Source organism: Sinohyriopsis cumingii, chromosome 12 (genome assembly GCF_028554795.1).
Source record: "Sinohyriopsis cumingii isolate HCF-2022 chromosome 12, ASM2855479v2, whole genome shotgun sequence".
NCBI classification, from domain to species: domain Eukaryota; kingdom Metazoa; phylum Mollusca; class Bivalvia; order Unionida; family Unionidae; genus Sinohyriopsis; species Sinohyriopsis cumingii.
Window position 1 is genome coordinate 35,994,634 of NC_142972.1, and position 27,272 is coordinate 36,021,905.

At 35.7% G+C, this 27,272-nt stretch overlaps 1 protein-coding gene across 1 annotated transcript in view; it reads right to left on the reverse strand.

The window, feature by feature from the left end:
* The window catches only part of LOC149786254 (proto-oncogene tyrosine-protein kinase ROS-like), a 90,047-nt gene extending 66,919 nt beyond the window's left edge, over nt 1-23,128 (reverse strand). Inside the window, exons 1-10 of the mRNA XM_089976634.1 lie at nt 22,790-23,128; nt 18,181-18,344; nt 15,682-15,860; nt 13,272-13,401; nt 11,661-11,908; nt 8,993-9,056; nt 8,111-8,319; nt 7,444-7,628; nt 4,985-5,289; nt 1,725-1,892 (exon numbers count right to left, since the gene is read on the reverse strand). Coding sequence (XP_089832760.1) covers nt 1,725-1,892; nt 4,985-5,289; nt 7,444-7,628; nt 8,111-8,319; nt 8,993-9,056; nt 11,661-11,908; nt 13,272-13,401; nt 15,682-15,860; nt 18,181-18,344; nt 22,790-23,028 — 1,891 coding nt within the window. The 5' untranslated portion in view covers nt 23,029-23,128. The remainder of the gene's footprint in view (nt 1-1,724; nt 1,893-4,984; nt 5,290-7,443; nt 7,629-8,110; nt 8,320-8,992; nt 9,057-11,660; nt 11,909-13,271; nt 13,402-15,681; nt 15,861-18,180; nt 18,345-22,789) is intronic.
* Nucleotides 23,129-27,272: the final 4,144 nt, after the last annotated feature.

Here is a 27,272-nt window from a genome sequence, read left to right on the forward strand (position 1 = left end):
AGTCCCTAATTTGCCATTGCATAATGCATAGGCACATAAGGGTCAATCCTGTTTGTAAAACTGGTCATTCCTAATGAACTGAATAAACCTAAATCTGCTGGCACATTATGCAATGGTAGATCAGGGTCTGTGCAGTTTGCAGTTGGACCTGACTTATAAGGAAGTATATATGGTATTCTATGAGAAATACTGTAGATTATAATTCAGGGGGTCTATTCAAGAGTTAATTGAATATGAAGTTTACAGACAAGTTTCATAATATCACATGCCACTAACATGTTCATATTGGAACAAATCTATACATTTTTGTATGGGAAAAAGATTCCTCTGTTCAAAGAATTCAAATTACTGCATTCCAATTACAGCTTCTTATTTGCATTAACTAAACTGAAAACCAAAAAACTGCATAATATTCAAATCTAAATGTAACAAAATTTTCTTTAAAATGTGGCTATGATTATGTCTGATTGATGAACTGTGAAGCTGTGAACAGTTCTTCAGTAGTGTCTGAGGCAGATCTGGGTCTATACAGTTTGTTGAGAACAATCAGAGGAACAAACAACACAGACCCTGACCTGCCAGTGCATTATGCTACAGTCTGTCATGTACAACCATTTCTGTAATGCACAGATTGATTTACTATATAAATGCCCTTGATGTAAGCAACCACTGGCTAAAAGTAACAAGCAACCATGATTTTGTGGCCAAATATGTGTTTCAACAGAAGCAACCATGATTTTGTGGCCAAATATGTGTTTCAACATTTCTCTGAATGAATGTACCAGAAAACCACTTTTTCACCATTACTGTGAATGACTGTGTCAGAAAACCAGTGTTTCAATACTGCCGTGAATGAATTTATCAGAAAACCAGACACAATACAACATACCTTTATTTAATTCTTTGTAACCCATAGTTAATAATTTGAGTATGCAGGCAGTGAACATATTATTCCAAACCAAAATCAACAAAAACAGGAAGGAAAGAGTTGAGACTGGTTGCCAATTTTATTAGATTGATGAGGTAGAGTTGTATGAAAAACAACATTATCAAACTAATGTACTTGTTAATAACACCTGTTGTAGTGCTGTAATCTTTATAATGATTAACCATTCCTTCTTTGAATGATCAGCAGTCAGTTCAAAAGTTCAAATTGTTCATCTATCATGAAACCCAAAATAATGTCCATAATGTTATAATAGAAAATTTTATCACTCTGATTGCACTGTACTGTTACAGATAATGCCTTAAATCAATTTTTTATGAGGACTTCAATAATTAATGAGATCTTTGACTTTTTCTCTTATCAAGATATTTGCTTTTTCTGAAATATTTAATTCCTTAGTTATTGTAAATTTCCATATTCTTTCTTGCTTTATCAATGTTTTATTAAAACTCACATATGGCCAACTGTGTTCTTTCTATATATGTGACATAAAACTTGTGATCTGATCACATGGGACTCACACCTATATCTCCAGTCTACAAAGACAGGTGTCTTTTCTATAAAAGTCACATAAAAGCAGTGAAATAATCAGATAGGATCCATATCTGTATCTTCAGTCAACAAAACATATCTTTTTGATACAAGACAATGATACATACATTTTTCATTTAGAATTTCTTCCAATGACTTTTATGAAAAAGTGTCCTTAACAGCAAGAGTTCTGTGTAACAGAGTTTTATATATCAATAAATACCTTACTTAATGGAAGAAAACTTACTTGGCAATGGCTGCAGGTGAGACCCATAGGCCACAGTATCTTGAACATCTGAGAGAAGAGTCACTGTGATCTTTCCTGTAGATTTGGACAAAGCATAAAGTGACTTCTCTGTCCTGTTATACCAGTATATATGTACATGGTCCACTGTCAGAATATCGGGTGGAAGGCCTAAAAGAGAAGACACACAGATAATATATTACTGTGCCAAAGTAGAACAGTAACCTTGAATGACCTTGAAAAGTATTGTTTAGCATCTTATCTCTGTTATTATGTAGCATATTTTTTGAGAAAATATATCTTTTCATGTTTAGATATGACAGTAAATTCTCAGTGTTGGCAAGAATGATCTATGCAGCTTATATTCAAGTACTTGACTAAGACCACAAATGAAGTCCAACATCAGTGGTAGAATTTATCTAGTGGTGTGACTTCTTGATGAATTTATTTATTACATACTTTAAACCAAGTTCCGCTCATTTTGCATTGAGGAAACTATTCCATATTATCCCATACTGAACGGGGCCCCGAGTGGTCTAAAGCACTCTCCATTACGGATCACTGCCATCTCACCTCTGTCTGCGTGGGTTTGAGTCTCGGATTCAGCCAATGTGGGTATGTGAAAAAGCTTGCCAGTAGCTTCGCATGGGTCGGTGGTTCATACCGGGGTTTTGCTGGGTTCTTCCTCCACCATTAATACTGGCTGCCATGTATAGCCTATCTTGTGCTGAAAAATGGCGTTAAACCCTACAACAACAACAACAACCCATACTGAACACCACAATGGTCAATCATATTATAGTTGAATATTTGACATGGTTTTAACAACAAGGTCAAAAAGGATTATTTTGTCTTCCAGAAAACATGGTGAACAGGGACCATGGTAGTTGGGAAATCTGAAAAATTATATATAAGATTTAAGAATTTTTTTTATGCGATGCCAATGTCGGCAGAGGAAAGGTAAAAATATGTTGAAGAGAGGACAATGATTATTGACCAAGTGATAATCCTCGTTACGATTTTGATGTGGAAAAAAGAAATCACAAAGATCAGGTGAATTGCTACTTTGATGGACAGAGACACATATTTTGTACAATCTGTGTTTGTATCATAAACTGCAGACTCCCCTACGTGAAAATGAAAGTAACTTTAAATGATGATAAAGCACGATTACTTACAGAAACATCATTCTTCACTGACAAAATAATAATACGCACTAGTATTATAACCACCATGAATGCATTTCCACCATGAATGCATTGCCATGAAGAAAACATTGCCACCAAAACAAATTGCCCCCATGAAAACACTGCCTCCATGAATGAATTGCAATGAAGAAAACATTGCCACCAAAAAATACTGCCCCTATGTAAACATTGCCTCCATAAATGAATTGTCAACATGAAAATATTGGCTCCATGAATGCATTGCCATGAAGAAAACTTTGCCACCATCAAAAAATTGCCTCCATGAATGATGACACCATAACAACATTGCCTCCATGAATGCATTGCAAACCTGCCAACCCTGACGAGTCCATCTCAAAAAGGCAGTTGACTTTTTTCTGTAAGATTGACCAGTTTTCAGTAAGGTGTAACAAAATATCAATAACTGCTACTGTAAAGTTGGAAAATGCAATTGAAAGTTTGATGCAGCAACAATAAACATTATGTTCAACTGAAAAGTTTGTAAAGTACGTGTAGACTTTATTTATCACTAGTACAGTTGCACAAACTTTAGTTCCAAACCCTATGCAACTCAATGGCTTGTTACTATCTCTCAAAATGACATAATTCTTGGAAATTCTTTCCCATTTCACATGAGGATGGCAATCATATCTCCTGCCATGAGACATACTCAAATTGGCATATGATGTCCAATAAATGTAATTGTGTCCTTTACAGCTTTTATTCACAAAAATCTGAATACTCCTTTTTATTCTTCTGTGTCGACTATTAACACTTTTCTATAGAAGCTTATTTTCCCTTTTGTCTTAAACATGCATTGCTTTCTGGATGCCATATTTAAAAATTCTATATACAACAGTTTGATCATGCAGATGCTTCACATGAACAAATAGGTGCAGTTTAAGGCATATGGGGTGCTGCTGTAAAGTTAGTCTGGTTCCCTGACTAATTTCACTAATTCTGAGATGAAATCTGGATCCAAAAAAAACATGGATGACCAATTATCTGGATTTGCTGGCAATGATCATTTTTCCATAGTTTTTGCTTGTATGCCATAAGTCCATATTTTAAGGGTAATTTTTGTTAAGACTTATGGCAAAATCATAAGAGTTGGCAGGTCTGGCATTGCCTTGAAGAAAACATTGCCACCATGAAAACATTGCCTCCATGAATGAATTGCCACCATGCAAACATTGCCATCAAGAAAACGTTAGCCGCAATGCAAATTAACAGCTCCATTTACCCTACTGCAATTACATGACCTCATAAAAGAGAAAAGCATGAATGGGATTCATTCATTGAAAATTTAGAAAGACAATGTCTTTAAAATGAATTTGTCAGGAAGATAAGTCTTAGCATTATGTTATTATTTCAATGATCTTTTTTAAGTTAAAATTATTAATGTCTTTTTTATTTAAGGTACCCAGTTCATGACCAAAAAGTCTTTAAATTTCAACTGAAAAATATTTGTGCATATTTATTGTTTTGGTGGTTTAACCCACAATGTTGTCAACCGATGCCAAAGCAATTCATCCACCTGAATATATTTATGCAGAACAGCCCTAGATACATGTACCATTATTTATATACTCAGATATCAGTCTAGTCTAACTGCACAGTCCCAAATCTGCTGTCACATAATGTGCTGGCAGATCTGGGTCTATGCAGTTTGTTAGGAGTAATCAGTAGAACAAACAACATAGACACTGGTCTGCTGGTGCATTATACTATGGCAAATCAGGATCTTTGTTGTTTGCAATTTGACTTGATTATTAAGGGAGTACATATGGCACTCATTTACATGCTGAATCCAAAATCAAACAATACAGCTTGATCTGCCATAGCATATTACACTGACAGATTAGATTCTATGTTGTTTGTTCTACTGATTACTCTAAACAAACTGCACAGACCCAGATCTACCATTGCACAATGTGATGGCAGATCTAGGTCTAAGCAGTTTGTAGTTGGACTTGATTTATAAGCAATGTCTATATGGTATATTTTAGCTGAAATTCTACGAATAAAAAACAAAGCTTCTAAGACCTAAGAACAGGATGAAAATGAGTCAAAAACCTTTTCTGCCCGCAGCTGTTGTAGACAAGATGGTTCTGCATTTGCAGCCACGAACATCAGTTCCCTGAATGCTCATTGTGGCAGGATCCACAAAAATGACTTCTGTTGTCACATCCTTCGAAAAATCCATGGCAAGTGCTGAAGATATTTTCATATTTGCTGTGCAGTTACAGAGTTTATCAATGCTGCGTCTGTCAATATGACTGCTAGTAGAAAATAACTGTACAATATTTGTTCCATCCAAGTTGGCACTCATCATCTGACTTTTTGTGCTGCCCAGTTGCTGCTCAGACCAAAGGAGCTTACTGAAAGAAAAAGGACAGATAATAATAATAATAATAATAATAATAACAATAATAACAATCATCATCATCAATGTTTTGCCATAAACACGAGACTAGTTTTTCTTGAGGACTTTTATCCATACTATACATAAAAGTGCCTTCACACTGTCCCCCCACTCCTTCTTAAAAACTGAAATTATCCACTGTCCCCCATCCCCTTGTCAAAAACAGAAAATATCCACTATCACCAAATGTGTCCTGATACCAGTATGCTATGTGGGAAGAAAGTAGGTGCTACAATCTTGCTCACACATCATGGTTTTCTTGGAAATCACTACCGTGCATGCCTGGTGGCTCATACTAATGATTTTCTTTGATATCACTACCATGCATACATGGTGGCTCACACATGATTTTCTTGGAAATCTCTACAAAAAATGTATGGTGGCTCACACTAATGATTTTCTTGGAAATCACTAACATGCATGTCTGGTGGCTCACACATGATTTTCTTGGAAATCTCTACAATGCATGTCTGGTGGCTCACACTCATGATTTTCTTGGAAATCACTACCATGCATGTCTGGTGGCTCACACATCATGATTTTCTTGGAAATCACTACCATGCATGCCTGGTGGCTCACACATCATGATTTTCTTGGACATCACTACCATGCATGTCTGGTGGCTCACACATCATGATTTTCTTGGAAATCACTACCATGCATGTCTGGTGGCTCACACATCATGATTTTCTTGGAAATCACTACCATGCATGCCTGGTGACTCACACATCATGAATTTCTTGGAAATCACTACCATGCATGCCTGGTGACTCACACATCATGAATTTCTTGGAAATCACTACCATGCATGCCTGGTGACTCACACATCATGATTTTCTTGGAAATCACTACCATGCATGCCTGGTGGCTCACACATCATGATTTTCTTGGAAATCACTACCATGCATACCTGGTGGCTCATACATCATGATTTTCTTGGAACTAAACTTAAAGTGCAGAAGCCATTGTGTTCTTATTAGACTTACTGTCACTGTGATGTCTGACCATTTGACTACCTGATCTATAGATTCTGTATCACCATAAGTGCAAGTGATTCACAAAGTTTGGTCAAAGAACTTACTTAAGAACAAATGTTATTCTGTAAAACCAATCCATAATTACCATGACCTTGTGACCCCCAAATCAATGTACCTGCTCCATATGTTAAGGTGCAAGCCCTCCACAAACTTTAGTTATGGTACTTTAGTCAATAACTGAATGTTCTGTGGAGAAACCATGTTTTCTTTCAATCCCAATAACCCTGACCTTTGACATTTTGAATCCAAAATGAAACGATTACTTCCTTATCATAAATGCAAGCCATCCACAAAGTCTGTCTTAAATTTAGGCACAATTATATTTACACATTACTGATAGCATAGTGACTTAAATATGCACAGTTAAATAAAGGTCAGTGGCATTATCTCTGTTTATGCAATGTCGTCATGCATATCAGTCTTGTTTAAAAACAATCTGCACTTTTTCTGCAGACACACCTAAGTAGTCATGGTTACAGCAGAATTAAATAAATATCAGCAATATTCATTTGTTTTTGGAAAATGGTCATTCATAGCAAGAGGCCCTTGAAGGTTGAGTGGTCTAAAGTGCTAGCCTTTACAGATCACTGCCATCTCACCTATGTATGCACGAGTTCATGTCTCAGGTTTGGCCAATGTGGATATACGAGAAAGCTTGCCAGTACATTCCCATAGGATGATGGTTTTTTTCCCCAGGTTCTTCCTCCACCAGTTATATTGGCCATCATGATTAGCATATCATGCCTTAAACAAAAGAAACAACATGAAAACATTTATAGCGATGACAAAATGCATTTTTTGCCAGAAAATCATGGTCAAGTTCTGCAGGTGGTCACCAATGACATTGCATTTATATAATAAAATTGATTCATGCATGATTATTATGGTCATGAATGATAGGTGGTCACTCACAGCAGAGGTCACTCAAGAGAGATTTTAATGTAGTACAGTGAGATACAAAACTGCACAATTATAAAACCACAACAGCATGTAAACGTTAATAATGTCTTTCTTCCATTATTATATTTGTGTAATTTGATAGTTTTGGCTTTTTTAATCCCATTTCCACCAACCTGTTGTATGGATCAACTACTATATTGCCAAATTTGCTATTCCTCTGGAGCAGGATGGAATGTTTTCCCTGGTCCAGTCTGTAGGACTGGATCCTGGATGTGGTTGTGTTAGATTCCAATATGTATAGTGTCCGACTGATCCAGTCCACAGTCATATCACGCCCTGTATGGTCTAGTTCGAACAGCTGAAATTGAGAACAAATATTATATAAGTACCAGACTGCAAATATTTGATAAATGTGTTGGTATATATAAGAGATTTACATTACTGTCCACTGATTATCTGCAGGGTCCTAATTTGACCTTGTTGTTATCTACAGGTCCTAATTTGACCTTGTTATCTACAGGTCCTAATTTCACCTTGTCATGAATAGGGTCCTTATTTGACCTTGTTATCTACAAGATCCTAATTTAACCTTGCTGTTATCTACAGGGTCCTAATTTGACCTTATTGCTGATTTACTTGGTAGTTGGTCCCTACTTTGTAATATCTTTGGATAATACAGTAAAAATGTACAATAATATCAAATGTAGATCAAAGACGCATGAATCAAGGATTTTTTGTGTGTAAAAAGAATACAGTTTTAAATTTGAGTTGACTGATGTTGTTAGATCATTCTTTGTTTCTTTCAACACATGTACAGGAGGAGTTGTTTCATGCCCCAACCTTTCTGTCCTTCAATCCCTCAATAAATTCTTCCAAATTTTTGTCCACATCTATCCAATACTTAAAGACTGTGTTCTCATCTCTCAGAAAGGTCAAGGCCACAACAGGTCGTGTTGCAATGGTCAAGGATGTATTGTGAATATTGTATGCCTCCACTAACTGGACAGATGACTGGATTGCAAGGAGAAGCTGAGGAACAGGGTTAATTACTGAAAATGAAATGTAAATTGAATAATTAAATCTGATGAAACTAATTAAAATAAACTCAATTAGATTCAATAGAGCCAAAAGTGGAAACAATCCGTTTATTATATTAAATAGTATTTATAAGTTAATAGCCATGTCAGTGTGGAAACATGAAGATTCAATGATGATTTGACAAAAAAATATAATTGACTTTGTTTTTTATTTTAATTGTAAATTGTCAATTTAAAATGTTTTCATGTTCTGTATCATTTTTATTTTCTTTTTATAAAAGATATTCCACATGAAAAAAAGCTTAAATAATCATACAACTCTAACAATCATTCAGGAAATTGCTATCAATTTAAAAATGTTTTATTAGGCATTGTTGTGAGATGAGAACATTGAGAAAAAAAAATCAAAATTTCTAAAATATTTGTTGTTCTAATGTAAACTGTAATGTAAAAATTAAATAAAAAATTAATCTCAGAAATATTACTCCTAATATATCATTTGAAGACAATGTTACTCCCAATATTATTATTTCAAGACAAGTGTTTTGATGAGCCAAGCTTAAGAGTACTTCATCATTTTTAGCTGACCATTTAATGTCATAAATATAATAAAATACGCATAAAAATACCAGTTATCAAAAATAAATAATAATGAATGAATTATCATATACAAAATGAACATTACCATCTGCTGTAGCAGACACAATATCTGATCTTGGACCACAGCCAACCTCTGTACAGGATTCAACCTAGGAGCAAAATTAAAACAATGTTTTAATTTAAGAAAAGGTCAGAATGCAGTCTAAATTCGATACTACAAGAGTAGATACACATATAGATCAAGCAGCATAAAATACACCAATTTACTTAGACAGTACTGCATACATGTATAAAAATTTCAATACATACATGGACTTCACAGGTTTTATATTTGAAACTTGTCAGGGTGATGATGCAATCAGGAAACAAAACATCAGATTATCATGGAAAAATAAAGGACATGTACGGGATATCAATGACAATAAAGACAAGGGACAAAACCAATACATTGTCAAAATCAAGCAGTAGGCTTATCATCAAGCATGGGCTTAACCCTTAACCTCATAGAGCACAGTGACAAAGTGCAGTGCGCTATAAATAGAACACCTGTTACCTAGTCGACAGCATACGCATAGGTCTGCCTGTGAACTGTTAAGCAATGTAGTGTATGTTACGTTTAACAGCAGTTTTAACCATTTTACATTTTTGGTACACATCTATTATATGTGGAAAAATTTAAGAGTAAAGTCCGATTGTTATAGCTGTGTAATTATTTTTCACGGAAGAATTTTTTATGTGCTTCAAAATCGAGAGAGAACTCGTTCATCGTCATGTCAGTGAAGTCGCGTGACCAACCGTAGCTGCCATTTCTGATACTTGAAATTTACAAGGTTTTTGTCTGCATCTACATCACTAAGTCATCTGAATTTGATAATTTATAAAAACTAATTGCTGCCTACATCAATATCAGAGCCTTTACCTAAGTTATTGAATCTTTCATAGTTGTTATTCTAATCTTGAAAACTTTGTACATACTGAACGAAATCCGCGACCGCCATTTTGGAGAGTGGACATTACGACCCAGTTACTTTAAATAGCAGATATTGACCAGTGCATACATAGCGACCACGTGATCTGACGTAATTGTCATTCGCAGAAATGAATGTAGTATCTAATAGGGGGGTTTTCCCCGAAGGTGGCGCTATGAAAACCAGCTCAAAATGGCTGATGTTTACAGCAGGCGTCAAAAGGCGCTTCCATGTGAATGGAGTAAAGGCGTCAAAAGGCGCTTCCATGCGAATGGAGTAAAGGCGTCCAAAGACACTTGCATGAGGTAAAGGGTTAACTTCAGGAAAATACAGTAGTAAATCTGGATGACAGACAATCCTGACTAATGCTAAATGGGTACTTTGTGACATGACAAAATGCTGTATGGATAATTTGTTACATGACTAATGTAACATGAATAGATTGTGAAACAACAAAATGTTATAAGAATAATTTGTGACATGACTAATTTAATATAATTTGTGACATGACTAATTTAATACGGATGATTTGTGACATGGCAAGATACAGACTCAAGAATGGAAAGTTTAGAAGTAAGACGTCTGCTCCACTTTTATGTGGTCCTGTGATCTTCAGTTCTTACATATTTAATGAAGAGGTGTCACCCATCCAAGCCTCTACAAAAAAGATGAGCAACTGATATACAGGCCCAAGAATGGGGCATAGATTCCTCAGTGGTAAGACTTTTCCACAGTCCTCAGTACAATCTTCAGTGCTAACACATTCAACAGAGAGTGGGCACCTGTCTAAATCTTTACATAAACAATGAGCTGTTGAGATACAATCCTAAGAATAGGGCATAGATCGTTCTGTGGTAAGACACTTGCTCTATTTCTATGTGGTCCTGAGTTTGCTCTTCTGCTCCAATACATGCAAAAAGGAGTGTTCACTCTTTCAAGGTAAAAAAAAATTTGTTCCGTCAGAAGTTTCTTCCATCTTTATGACAATATTACTTTAACACTTAACCCTTTACCTCAAAGAGTGTATGGCTTTTTAGCGCTTCAATATACATTTAGAAAAGTTACCCAGTGCAGTGTGCTATAAACAGAACACATGTTAGCTATTCGACTCTATACACATGGGCCTGCCTGTTAACTGTTAAGCAATGTAGTATATGTTATGTTTAACATCAATTTTAACCATTTTACAACTGTAGCTGCCATTTTTCATATGCAAAATTTACAAGTTCTTTGTCTGTGTATACATCACTAAATCATCTGAATTTGATAATTTATAAAAACTAATTGCTGCCTACATCAATATCAGAGCCCTTACTAAAGTTATTGAAGCTTTCATAGTTGTGATTCTAATTGTGAGAACTCAAGTAAGTACTGAACAAAATCCGTGGCCTCCATTTTGAAGAGTGGAGAATATGATACAGTTAATTTAAACAGTAGATTTAGACCAGATTTTAAACAGCAACCAAGTGATCTGACATAATGGTCATTCACACATGTGTGAATGTAGTATCTAAAAGGGGTCTTCCCTGAAGGTGGCACTGATGTTTACTGTAGGTGTCGAAAGGCGCTTCCATGAGAATGGTGTAGAGGCATCAAAAGGTGCTTCCATGCAAATTGGGTAGAGGCATACAAAGGCACTTCCATGAGAATGGAGGCATCCAAAGGCACTTGCATGAGGTAAAGGGATAAGACATAAGAAAACATTAATATAAGCTTGAATAACCTTCTGTACAACCTAAGTTGATAAACTTTAACAAAGACAAACACAAAGACATTTATACACACCTGAAAGTAATAGGTAGTGTGATTTTCCAGATCATCTAATATGAAACGTTTCATGGACGGATTTAGTGGCATTGTGCTCTCTGTCTTGGGTCTTGTGTTCTGCCAATAGTAAACATTTTGCCTACTGATAATTCCATTTATTTCTTCAGGATCAGTCCAGAAAAGATCTGCCGATAGAGTGTGCTTTGATGTCACAGCATCCTTCCTCTGAGTCACATAAGCTCGAAGATCTCTTGGTCTTGTCGGGACTGTAATGGATGAAGGGATAGACAGACTCCAAATATAAAACTTACTGTCAATTATTGAAATCAATGAGTACATTCCTGAACTATAGAAATACTGGTATAATTTAATATTAAACTGAAGGTTTAGTCTCATTGTTTAGCTTAAAAGTATTTTTTCAATTATGAAATAATTTTTAAAAACCTTAACTTATGGGAGGCATTGATAAAAAAAATTCTTAATTGTTTTGCCAATTCTTTCAATTTAAGCAAAGAAAAGCAACAATACAAGTACTCATACAGTTGAAAATGAATGATCATTTATTTCAAGTAATTTTAATATAAATATTTAACATCTATTTGGCATATTTAACATCTGTTTTACATATTTAACATCTATTTGGCATATTTATGGCTCATTTAACATCTATTAAACATATTTAACATCTATTTGGCATATTTAACATCTATTTGGCATATTTATGGCATATTTAACATCTATTAAACATATTTAACATCTATTTGGCATATTTAACATCTATTTTACATATCTAACATCTATTTGGCATATTTAACAACTATTTGGCATATTTATCATCTATTTGGCATATTTAACATCTATTTGGCATATTTAACACCTATCTGGCATATTTAACATCTATTTGGCATATTTATCATTTATTTGGCATATTTAACATCTATTTGGCATATTTAACATCTATTTGGCATATTTATCATTTGTTTGGCATATTTAACATCTATTTGGCATATGACATTCCAATTCAAGACTAACGCAACACCTTGCCATAAATAATGAATAACATGGTATGACAATGTACCTAGAAACTCAAAATTACAGTGCCTAAAAGAAATGAAAAGTCTGTTATATGATACAGTACCTAGAAACACTAAATTGCAGTGCCTTGAAGAAATACAAAGCCTATGGCATGACATAACACGTAGAAACTTGTAACTAGAGTGCCTTGATGAAATACAAAGCCTATGGCATGACATAACACATAGAAACTTGTAACTAGTGCCTAGAAGAAATGCAAGGCCCACTGTATGACATAATACCAAGAAACTCAAATTTGCAGTGACTTTATGAAATGAAAATCCATCTGTATGACAAAACACAGTGAAATCTCGCTATAACATGCATTGTTATAACATGAATTCAGATATTGTGACATCATTCCCAATCTTTTACAATAACTTCACCATCTACTTTTAAGTACTGCAAAGTTTTAGCACCAAAATAAAACAAGAGTTTTACTTTTTTAAACTTTAAGCAAAGCCATCAATGTTTACAATGACGCCAGTGGTGGAAAGGTGTTATGTTTTGCTTCCTACTAACATGGGCTTGACAATAAATACTTGTGATACAAACCTGACATAGGTGATCTTATTGAGATACTTGTCATCGGTCCCAATCCCCAGTATGTGTATGCCCTCAAAGATACTGATATAAGGGTAAAAGGAGGCAATTCACTCACTGCATACCATGGTTGCTCAGTTATCTGTAACAGATAATTGGCCACATATATCTGGATATAAGAACTAAGAATATGAATATAAATGTCAACAATCCTTTCTTTTCTTCCCTAAGAAGAAAAATTTATCAAACTGTTGAATCATCTGAAACAAATAGTTTTCTAATGTATCTAAACAATTCTTTCTGCACCAAATGTGAAACAATTTACAAGAAGGTAAAAATAAAGATACTGTGGTACAAACATTATATTTCTGAAATATATATTACAGGTATAAAAGAATGTGATGTTATGATACCTAATATATGGGTGTTACCTGCATGTTATTTCTATGTGATTTTTAGTGACTTTCACTGCTGAAAGACTTTTCTATGCTTGCACTCTTTAAGTAAAACAAAATGGATTACATCATCATTCATATAAACAAGAGTCCCTCAAAGGGGCTGATGCTTTACTGGCTGAAAAGAATTTACAGGTTTCGGTTGGGGCTTTGTGGGGTTTAATGCCATTTTTCAGCACATAATAGGCTATACATGGCAGCCAGTATAATTAGTGGACAAAGAAAATCAGAAGACTAGAGGAAGAACCACTAACCCACAGGAAGCTACTGGCTAGCTTTCTCACACACCCATGCTGGCTGGGCAGTGACTCACACCCATATGGACAGATACAAGATGTGAGTGATCTGTAAAGATGAGTGCTTCAGACCACTTGGCCACACGGGATCTCAGAATTTACAGGAATTACTTTTTTAACTGCTGAAACCATCTCTGATATTCTTCAGCAGTAACAAGATTTTCAAATTAGCTGCTCTGTCAGATATATTAGATGTTAGATTGGTATAATTTTCATTTAGAATGAACACTACATCATTTAAGACCAACAATACATCATAAGAAGTCTTCAAGTGGAATCCCCATGTTGATAAGACTTCCTGTTTTGAATAAGTAACAATAACTAGATTTTCTAAGATGGTAGCCATAGTAGAAGTTATATTGGCACCATTTTCATTTATTTACAATCAACTAGAAATCCTAATAAATCTTTCAGTGAAAACTCCATGCTGATATGACCATTCAGGGATAACAAGATTTTCAAGATGTCCACTGTTGTGGCCATGGTGGATGTCTGGAGAGTACAGTTTTCATTAGGACCAACCTGACAAGCAGTTGCTGAATACAACCATTCCTTCTGGAGGAGTAGTGAATACAAGCTTTCCATGGTAGCCATATTGGATGTGCAAACAGCACCATTTTCATTTACAAGCAACTAGATATCATAATAAGTGTTGTGGTGAAAATCCCATGACAATATTACCTTTTCTTCAGGTTAGCCATAACACGATTTTCAGGATGGCCAATGTGATGGCCATACTGAGAATTAGATCAGCACCATTTTCAATTAGAACCAACTATACACAATAAGAAGTCTTCTGTTGAAAACCCCATAACAATATTACTTTTCTTTCAGGAGAAGTAGCAACAATAAGATTTTGATTTTTAAGATTGCTGATGTTGTGGTCATAACATTAAATTCAAACATTTTCATTTAGGATCAAGTAAACAGCATAAAAATACTTGGAGTGATGAAAACGTCATGCTGATATGACCATTCATTCATAAGAATTAGCAATAATAAGATTTTTGCACTGACCACTGTAGTGGCCATTTTGGACATTCGACTGGCATTATGTCCATTTACAACCAACTAGATATGATAAGAAGTCTTTTGTATAAGCCCATGTTGTTATGACCATCCAATTACAAGAAGTAGGAAGATTTTTAAGATGGCTACTGTTGCAGCCATATTAGATGTCTGACCCATTATCAATTAGGATCAACTAGACAAATGAGATGAATGTGCATGTCCATTCTCCGTGTAGTTTAGGAGGAGTAATGATAAAAAATTTGCAGTAATGAATGGATGGACTTTGGATGATAAACAACACATCATCCCATAAGCTCTTCTGATCTATGGATGTAGAGCTAACAAAAAACATGAGTAGAGAGACAAAGGCCTCTGTATGTGTATATGGTTTAGAAATTATCAATATAGCTTTGGTCAGTACAGAAGTATTGACCAGTATGGAAATATTTTTTTTGCTAAAGCAAGATTAAATTACATTCTGTCACATCTGCAGCAATATACACAGATAAGTTCTGCTTATAGAATTTTGTTGCATTTTCTCATTTAAAATCATAAAACTTCAGAGTTCCATGTTTGTGTATTTTGTCCCATTTTATTTAAAACTAAAGTTTGTCTGAACAAAATAAGAGAGATACCAATTAAGAAGTCAGCCGATTTTACCATTGGTGTGGCTGTCATGTGATCTGAATGTACAGACACCTCATAGAAGACTCTTCCATGGTTGACCTCAGAACTTGGTCTCCAGGTGATACTGAAGTTGTGCCAGTTTCCAATAGATCGGACACTGGATACAGGTATGGCATCTGGAATCACTTTGATTGTACTACTATTTAGACCCACTGAAGAAAAAAATAGAAACATTTACAGCATAATGTTCTTAATTCAATTTCAATTTATTATCTTCAACAGGAACACATACCTTAATAAGTGCACAACTCTTTTGGTGAAAACTAGCCTTCAAACAGACACTCCTAAGTACCCATGTCACAATCTAAGCATGCATTCAAGATGGGAAGTGGTATACAAGATTTCATGCACGTGATAACTGCTCTATTTCTCGAATTTGATGATGGTGCTGTATTGCTCTCTCAGATTACCAGAAGATGTAAAACTGTACAGACTTGTATCATCGTGTAGAATATTTGATTTGATAATTTCTGGTAATTCAATTTTTCCAGGGAATGGGGGAGTAAAGAAGTAACAATAATACGATTATCCAGTCATCATAAGAAGCCTTTCAGTGAAAACTCTATGCTGATCTGATCATTCCTTGAGGAGACGCAATGATAAGATGTTCACGATGGTCACTGTGGTAGCCATACTGTTTGTCTGAGAGAAACCATTTCATTTATGATGAGCTAGACCTTGGGATGAATGTGTAAAGTTTCTTGACATTCCTTCTAGAAGTTTATGAGGAGTAACCACAACAAACTTGTGTTAACAGATGGACAATAGTTGACAGGCATTTCACAAGATGGACAATAGTTGACAGGCCAGTTCACAAGATGGACAATAGTTGACAGGCCATTTCACAAGATGGACAATAGTTGACAGGCATTTCACAAGATGGACAATAGTTGACAGGTCATTTCACAAGATGGACAATAGTTGACAGGCATTTCACAAGATGGACAATAGTTGACAGGCATTTCACAAGATGGACAATAGTTGACAAGCATTTCACAAGATGGGCAATAGTTGATGGCATTTCACAAGATGGACAATAGTTGACAGGCCCTTGTAATCTATGACCAGTAAATCTCAAAGCAATGAAACCAAAGAATTGTGAAAAGCAGAAGGCACATCTGGACAACAAATCTAAGATGTGTACCAAGTTTGAGACAGATATCTTGCAGTTATACTCTGGAAGCAAAAGTATGATGGAAGGACAAACTGATGGATGATTGGACAGATCATCTGGTCAGTGACCAGTAGATCTAAAGATATTGAAACTAAATAACTGTTGATAGCAGCAGTCACATCTGGACCTCTAGTTTTATTATGTGTATCTAGTTTCATAGCAATGGTTTTGAAGTTATGGTCTGGAAAGAAAGTATAAAAGATGGACAGACTGACAGGTACATGATAATACAAATATTGTTTCTATTCATATTCTTTCAATGAACATTTTGAACTGGACCTAATTTAGCAAATGTTAACAAGTGGGAGAAATATTATTCACATCTTTCTTACATATCCTGTCAATTTGCTCCACTATATTTTATGTACAATTGGACATTGGTACATTCATTTTGTGCACTGCTATTCCTTAATTAGAGAATCCAGAATATTTTTCTTATCATTTGCTAATGTGTAGGAACAGGTATTAACCACAATTTTGACTATCACATCCCTAACTGATTAAGTTCAATGTTACACTCAAAGCCCTGACTTATCTAGTTCAGTGTTATACTCAAAGCTTTGAGTGATCCAATTCAGTTTTACATTCAAGGCCTTGACTCATCAAGTTCAATGTTACACTCAAGGCCCTGACTTATCAAGTTCAATGTAGTACTTCAGTGCTACATGCAAGGCCTTGACTCATAAAGTTCAATGTTACACTCAAAGCCCTGATTTATTAAGTTCAGTGTTGCACTCAAGCCCTTGAGTTATCAAATTTAGTGTTACATTCAAGGCCTTGACTCATCAAGTTCAGTGTTGTGCTCAAGGCCTCTACTGATTAAATTCAGTGTTGTACTCAAGGCCTTGAGTGACTAAATTTAGTGTTACATTCAAGGCCTTGACTGATCAAATTCAGTGTTACACTCAAGGCCCTGACTGATCAAGTTCCATGTTGCACACAGGGCCTGACTGATCAAGAGCAGTGTTGCACTCAAGGCCTAAACCAATCAAATTCAGTGTTATATTCAAGGCCTGACTGGTAAGTTTAATGTTACACTCAAGGCCCCAAAATGATCAAGTTCAATGTCACACTCAAGACCCTGACTGACTGAGTTCAGTGTATGCATTTTTATTTCCACAATACACTTTAACCTGTAATAACTGACCTTAATTTTTTAAATAGAAAAGTGACTATTTAAAGGCAACTCTTCATCATTTGTAATTTTTTTAAAACAATTTTAAGAATTTTTTTTCTGATTCTGGTGTTAGTCGAAATATGCAATTTTACAACAAGTAAAGTTACTAGTGATATCAAACCTGGAAAAGGCTGTAGGGAGGGGTGGCGTATGACAAATGTGGTAACATTGATGGACTGGTTGGTGATAGCTGAGGTGTAGTTACACTCCATGTTACCCACTGTTACAGAGTCTGTCTGGCTCAACCACAGCAGGCGGTTGGAGTAATACTGGAGGGATGAAAACCTGTGGTGGAACAAAAGTGTGTACAATCAGAATATAATCAACAATTACATAGCCCATTAATATGATATATTTAGAGGTCTCCAGCAAGGATTATAAACATCAATTATCATGTAAATAAATGCGTACCCATTTATACGTAATGGCACATTCTACTATACTCACTCAATACAAGGCCCTTCACTCTAACAGTTATTTTGAAAAGAGCATGAATGTGTAGTGCTTATAAGCAAGGCCACATTAAATCACTCCATCAATAAAAGACCCTTCATTATAACACAGTTCCTTTTATAAGGCAGGTATGATCAGGGATCCCACTGTATTATGAAGTAACCAATTTTTCCTAATAAAATATGTTTCTTGGAGAATACTTACCCAATCATAACACCTTAGGAGAACTACTAGCTCACAAATCCAGTATGTCTACGTGGGTGCGAGTCTAGGATTCGGCCAATGTGGGTATGTGAGAAAGCTTGCCAGTAGCTTCTCGTGGGTCGGTGGTTCTTCCCGGGGTTTTCCTGGGTTCTTCCTCCACCATTAATACTGGCCGCCATACATAGTCTATCGTGTGCTGAAAAATGGCGTTAAACCCAACAACAACAACAACACCACCACAAATCCAGCACATCCTGATACTACCTTTAGCTAAAGGGAGTTAAACCATGTCTGCCAACCTATGTGGCAATCAGGCAGAGATCTCCCCTTAAGTGTCAGAATTGTAGCAAAGCCTAAGAATATCTCAGTAACTACTGGAGCGGAAGGCACGATCTTTATGGATGTAACTGTGGAGAGGCTGGGAGGGTGTATGTGTACCATGATTTGATAAGTATTCTCAAAGAAACATATTTTACTAAGAAAATTTGCTTCTTCTTTAAATATGTTACCCAATCATAATACCTTTGGAGAATAGGTAAGAGGTGGAGGGAGGTACATTCCCTTACCCCAGAGATACCATCTCTGATCTCCAAAGGTATGTGAGGCAGAGTTATACCCATCATGAGCCAAGTTAGATGCCCCAATTCCACAAAAGGTGCCTCAAATGTGTGCAGATGGGGAGAGGTTGGTCCAATGGGCAAACTTTTGGCCTCCATTGGGACAGAAGAATCATTTGAAATGGGACCAAAAAGGTGACCTAGGTCAATGAGGTCCACTGCCACTTTGAGAAAGCCCAGTAAATGAAGGAATTCCTGTGTAGATAGAATTTTCATTGAAAGTAAGAAGCCAACATGGTTTGGTTTTCAATGCCGGATCATGAGGGAGACAAACAATGATGCCTGTGTGTTGAACGCCATACCTAGGAGAACAAATTGTTGAGATGGTACTAGGTCAGATTTTTCCCTGTTGATGACATGTCCAGGCTGGTAAGCAGTGTAACAAGGGTTATCATGTTGTGTTTAGATATAACTCACCTGATGTTTTTGCAGGATATCATCCATGTAACTTGATGTTGCCACCATAGAAATGGTCCAGACATGTGCCATTACTTGATTCATCATACAAGTGAAGACCTATGGGCTGATGTTGAGTCCCAATGGGAGTGCCCTGAAATAGTATATGATAATGCAGGTAAATTGCAGGATCGTCCTGGAAGTCTTGTGAATAGGGACAAAAAAGTATGCATCTTTTAAGGCCACACTGATGGCAAAGTCTCCCTCTTAGATGGCATTGAGAACCAATGGGGCATGAATTAATTGATTGAGGGCACTTACAATGATGACCAGAGAAAAAGTGAAATTCCCTTTTTGGTACCAAGAAAAGTCTGAGATAAAACCCCGGAGAGATGTTAGGACCCTCTTGGTGCTTTATCTACTTTGGCTTGCCAGAACTGGAAATGACTGGGTGGATCTTCCACAGGTCAGTTTTCAGAGGTCTGTGTCCTATGTCTGATCCTTGGGTCCTTTTGTTGATTTCATGTACTATCCCCTGTATCAATACTGTCATCGCAGGGGGAGGGAAATGGGTCTCGTTGGTGGCTTGTTTGCAGAATTCTTCAATCTGTCCATTAAAATGATGGCTAGAGAATAAAGGCTGTGCTCTTAGCTTGGCCTTACGGTGGTCCTTCAGGAAAGTACAGGCAGAGAGCACCAAGTTGCATTCTGTCAGTTGTAAATTGTAGCTGTGGATACAGCATCGGCAAAAATGTGTTCTGCGGTTCTGTTCAGTACTCAGACCATTCTTGAGACCCATGTATGCCCTGAGGTATTTGTTCTGGGAGAGAGAAGCTGTGTTCCGCATGTTGGAAGATAGCCATAGAGACAAAGTCCAAGATCAAAGACAGGGCAACAATATAGTGCACTATCTGCCGAGTGTCACCAAATCCATATGAATGGAGTGTGGCTTTGTTATATCACTGCTGACTGCTGGAGTTTCCAAATGAAATACTGGTGTATGGCTAATGTAAAACTGCCGATGAACTGATGATGAAGGCAGGTCAGAATGTCCATAACTCTCCCAGACTGTTGAAGTAAATCAGTTTGGGATGGGTTACCGGATATAACCTGTCTTTATGTCTGCTGAGAGGGAACTTGGCTATTTGTTTCTGTCCCTCGCTGTTCCACAATAGGAATCAAGTCAAACCCTGAGGAGGCAAGGCAGAGGGAGTTGCCAATAATGCTGAGTTCTGTGATGCTGACTTGGTGCCACAGTTTTTTCAGAGCATGTCAGTGGCCGGCACTTCATGGCTGAAGGGTAAGAGTTGATTTATCTCCTTTGTATGCCAGAAATTCTAACACTGAGGAGAGGTCAGCATGCAGACTGGTGACATCTTCATCCAGAGCTGTGAATTTTCTTTTACTCATAGTTCCAATCTGTAAGATAAATTAGAGCCAAAGATATAAAACTGTAGCCCTGCACCTGTCTTCTCGAATGCAATGTCGGTGCAGAGCTAAAGTTGACCCAGAAATTTATAACAGACAGTCTGATAAATAAATGAAGTGTACAGGTAAAATATAATGACAATACCACCTGTAAGGAGTAGAAGTATAAAGATATGGGCCTGCATATATAAAGCTGAATATACCACATGAAAACCTGGAAAAAAGTGATAACAGAAAATCTCAATTTCAATGCTACCTATAGAGAAGGTCAAGGATGGCATGTGCAGGTAGAATCAGTGAAGCATAGCATTCCAAGGCTAAGGAAGCCAAGGTAAAGGAAACTCACCTCTATGTACCAGAAAAGACAGAATTATACATCTATAAGGAGTGTCTTAAGGACACAACCACATGCACACATATAAATATTCTAGCTGAACCCATCTTTTGAAAGTTGCTTTGGCTACCGTTGCTCTTTATGAGGTTATGTAGATAAACATGACTCAAATGTCATTTATAGAAACATGCATGAGCAAGACATTACTGAGTAAACCATGCATAGAAAGCTGACCTGTTTTTGTCTCAACAGAGCAGAAGCAATACAGAAATGATCACAAGTGTCTACATTGCACACAAAAACCTTCATATGAAACTGAGGCACCAAACAGAAAAGTAGGTGTGACAATAATAATTTAGGGCAATCAACTGTAAGAAAAAAGGCACACTGACCACCAGTACAAGCAAAAACATTGAATCTGGTGCCTGGATTTTACAAATGCCTTGGAACAGAAACTCACCAATATGTAGCCATTCATAATGGAATTACACATACATTAGGAGTTTTTATAGGAGCTAGAGACTTGCACATACAAAATAATTATAGCCAGAACTGAATGTGAAGTTGCTTAGGTTCCCCATGCAAGTAACTAAATGTGTAACGATGACAAAATGTTAGCAAATTGTAATGGGTGAACTTTGTCAGCATAGAAAGAGCAAAAGTTGGAAATACAGATGGAGTATACTTTCCTCATAAGTGAAAAAAAACTCCAACTTTTAATGGTATATCTTCCACTTTGATTTTGGCTTTTGCAAGGCCTCTTGTGATTAGAGTGTGCTTCTTGGCACAAGAAGAATGTTGTAACTGAGAAGTTCTTAAACTCTGCCACCAATTCTTATACCTATGGGGAGGTCACTCTGCCTATCTGCCACATAGGTCAGCAGACAACTTTTAGCTCCCTTTAGCTAAGAGTAGTATTTGGGCTGGATTTGCAAGGTAGTAGTAGTTCTCTTGAGGTATTATGATTGGGTAACGTATTTAAAGAAGAAATATTACATGTATAAAGTACTTCATTAAACGGAAGTCTCAGAATATTCTATGGCTCTCTCTTGGACAGCATTATAATGAGGGAGTGCTATTTGTAACAACAGGTATGTTTTACATAAAACCACATCCAAAATAAGGTATATTTTATGTGAAATTACAATATGATGGGAGATAGTAAGCAAAGAACTAAAATGTAATAAATTAAGTAGCTATTTCATAAATAAATATCAGCCAGTAATCTACAAAGGAATCGATGACCATAGTTTTACATCAGGGGCCTTATTGTATTCGATTTACAATCTAATACTTACTTTGCAATGTTTTGGAAGTTTCCCACTAGTTTGACAGAGTTTAATGCAGCATTCCTGTCATTTCCCATTATGTCGGCCATATACAGCTCTTGATTCTCAAATCCCTTCACGTACCAAAGCACTTTCTGGAGATCATGGTTCAGTGTAAGGCTGATTACATGCTTGCCTGAGAAATACGGAACAGAAAAATACTCGACATGATTGTTTCCATTGAGATACGATGTCTCAACCGAGTTCATTGTCACCCAGTACAAGTGTGAATTGACACTGTCCACAACTATGTCTCGTGCAAGGGACTGAAAAACAAATTCATTGTTTTCCCCGAGAAGATCTGATCGTTTAATCTGGAAAGTGGAGAAATACAAAATGGAATTAACAAATGAAGTTTCAGCAATGGTTCAAGATAGGAATATACAATACAATAATGCTCATATCATAAACAAACAGATTTTAAAAGACCATCCTGTGAAACACAATGACTGCTTCCAATCACGGCTACTAACAACAATCAATTAAAAGAACTTATGCTATATTGGCCAAAAGGAATTTCCAGGAATAAAAGATAAGGCCATTTCTGCAATTTAATTTCTTAGTGTTGAAACCAATGCTGATGTTCTTGAGTGATAACAAAATTTTCAAGACAGACATCATGGTAGCCACATTGGATGTAAAATTATGACCAAAAAAGTAGGGAAAATGTAAACATGATCAGAAAATTAATATCTGGAAGTACAAGCATAGATGAATCTTTGGACTTAAAAAATTTGGTGCAAGGTGGATTTTGGGCTTGATCTAATGTTTATTCTGAAAAATAATTTTGTTGGCTTCCTATTAAAATATGCTCTACAAAAATCATACCCTTGTGAAAATGTGACTTAAATTTCAGCAAAATAAATGAACATTTCTTGACATTCACTTAAAGGTCCTTTTTCACTTAAATTATGGTATTTTAGGAGATGTTACCCAAATTTCTGAAAATATCAGTGAAATTTTGTAATTGAAATTTCACTGACTCTGCCAACATTTCTGAAAATATCAGTGGGAATTTGTGATTGAAATTTCACTGAGAGTATGTCAAAAATTCTAAAAATATAGTGACATTTTGTGATTGTAATATCACTGACATTTTAGTAAAAAATTATCAATAAGATATAAAATTTATTTTTGTTTCTTGTATAATTTGATTGATTTTCAGCAGCATTTATATTCCCTGTTTCTGATAGCTGTAATTGTATTGTTTATTTTGGGAACAATAACTTCTTTCCACATCTTTCTGTATTATATTTCTTTATCAAATTTTTTTATTGTTGTTGTATTTTTTTAAACTTAAACTGATTTAACTGCCCTCAAACAAGTTTTCTTGTTTTCTGTTTTGAATCAGAATTTCGCTTTTCTCCTGACCTGAATCTGATTTTCCTCGATACGGACCCTTTTCTTAATATTGTCTCCGAAACTTTTTTTAAATAATGCTCTATCCGGTCCCATTCCGCAACGGGCTTTCTAATAAGTATTTGTTCCATTTATTATTTAAAGGATGATCGTTGTAAAAAGCTTTCTGATTGGTCAAAATTTTGTACTTGCCCAATGAATTGTTGCCTAACGGAAACTGATGGGAATGCGAAACATGGTGATTCGAGCAGGATACGAATTTGAATAACCATTTGAAAAAATGTGCGGCAAAGAGAATAGCTTGAATGCAAAGTCGATGGGAGCGTAAATTAGTCAGTCTGTATGAAAACTGAACGCCAGGACAAGCATTTTGCTTTTTGTGCCATAAATAGCTCTACAGTAGCGGCTAACGTGCTAAATAGGACAAGGAATTGAACCAGGTTGATTTCGATAACTCAAAACTGATTAACTTCCAGGATGAATTTAAGGAGGACAACGTATAGATCACTGGTGGGAATTCTTGCGAAATACCCATGTCTATCAAAGATCGTCATATCTTTGTGGAATTTTCTTGGCCCACACGTAGAATCATCGTTCAATATCGTGAGGCATTATTGTGTATATTATCAAAATATTCCAGGTGTGTTGGATTCAGTGTAAAATAAGAGTACTTCTATCATGATAAACGTTTGTCAGGGCTGCTTATGGAACAAGGACAAATTCAAGAGACCACAACAGCATCATAGTTTGTACATTAATCAAAAATCAAGTTGCAGTACAAGTGACATTGCAGGCTTTTAGAATTTCTTCTTTTCATGTTTCAAACGGATGCTTTTCTGTATTTTTGCATTATTTTCACAGTTGAATTTTTAAATGGAGATTATTTTATATATGTTTATGTGTACACAGATGCCTGTGTATGTATTCCAGGCTTGATACTTGTGATTTTTAAAATCACTTAATTATTTAGTGTCAAGCCAGATTCTTCACATGTTGTATATACTATAAATATTGTACATAACAGATAGAAGGCCTCAAGGTAGATTAGTTCTGTAATTAAGTTACCTTCTCTAAATAAAGTCATTATTATTATTATTTTTATTATTATTATTAACTCCCATATCACTAGCCTTGGATGTCATATAATTACAACATCTGTAAAGAAAAAAAAATCATGCAAATTTAATATCACCTTGGTTAATAAAGTCCTGTTTAAGTCATATTCATTATTGATCTGAAACCTTCTGAAATGTATGAAAAACTTCTGAAACTTCAGTAAAATGCTATATAATGATCAAAATTGTAGTGATATCTCACAAATGTTTTAGTCAAATATTTGTGAAATCTCACCAGACTTTTCATTTAAATGAAAAAGACTTAAGTGATGCCATCATGGATTAGGCTTTGTATTTGAGAAAGAAAATGAGGACAAGAAAAACCTAAATCTTATTTGATAATGTCTGTCAAAATTTATGATCCATTTTAAAAATTGTGGTGAATATTCATCATTGATTCCCAATAATGTCTAAGAATCATTAGGCAGTTTAACAGAAACTGAAGCAGATTTTTTTATGGTTTAGTCAAAGCGCTTAAAAAAAACCCGTTTGAAATCGCCTTAAGTAGGCATCAAAATTTTGTTATGGAATAAACTATTACCAAATTCCATATGAGCTATTTACAAATTCCATATGGACCATTTACAAATTCCATATGGTATATTTGCCAATTCCATATGGACTATTCACAAATTCCATACGGAGTATTGCCAAATTCCATATGGATTATTCACAAATTCCATATGGAATATTGCCAAATTCCATATGGAATTTTAATTTTATTCCATATGGACAACCTACAGATCTCATGGACTAATTAGCATATTCCATGAGATTTTCCATATGGAGTACGTACGGAGTCCATAACATTTCCATATGGATACACTGAAATCCATAAGAGTGCTTCAACTATAGAATCGAAATGTCCATATGGATATTTCTGTAAAAGTACGTATAGATTCCATATCCATTCCATGTGGAAAATTTCGTACGGGGTACTATTTTCATTAGGACCAAGTAGAAACCATAGGAAAGACTTTGGTAAAACCTTATGTCAATATGATAATTCACTCAGAAGGGATAGAGGAAACAAGATTTTCAACATGGCCACCATGTTGGCCACACTGGATGTAAAATCTCCACATTTTCATTTAGAAACAACTAGATATCATAAGAACCTTATGTTTTATGACTGTCCAGTAGCAATAACCTCATTTTCTAGATGGCTGTTGTAGTGGCATTTTGGATGTAAGATTTGCATCAATTTCATTTAGGACCAACTAGAAATAATAGGAAATGCTTTGGTGACAACCCCATGATGACAGTGAAGTACACCGCTCCCTCGATAACTCGCGCCCAGATAACTCGTGATCCCGCTTATAACGCAGTGTCCGTCTTGGCTCCTGATTTATGCCAGAGAAAATGTATTTAAAATATCTTTAAAATATGCTGAACATGAAAAAATTACGATAAGAATTGATAAATTAAACCTTGATGCATTGCTCATTTTATCATCAAAAATGGTGATTAATGCCCGTAAAAATATAATCCATATTTTGAAATTTGCAAGTTCTAATGAAGAATTAATTTCAGAGATCTCGAAAACGCTTAATTACACGTATTTGGACGCCAATTTTTGATCTGGGACGCAGAAAATCACTGAGGCGGGAGTCCTCCATATGCATGTAATAGGTGCGCGGGAAAATTCAAAGATTTGCCGGTCCTGTTTCAGCCACCTGCTTTGTGGGAAAATGTGTTGATAGTTAACTGTGCTGATATTTACAATGACAGAATTCAGTGACTGAAAGACTCTTTGATGTACTGTTGCCATTTTATAAGAGTACATTAAAAAAAAAAAAAGAACATGATGCAACAGTTAAGCGGCTAGTTCAAAGGCTTTGACTAGCGGCCGAGTGAGAAAATGTACTGATATTTAGTGATTGAATCCAGAGGCAGAAAGACCCAGTTTTAAAATCCTAGCGAGACCTCTGTTTAAAGATATCATATATTATGTAAGATTTTATGATAAATAGTTGTCA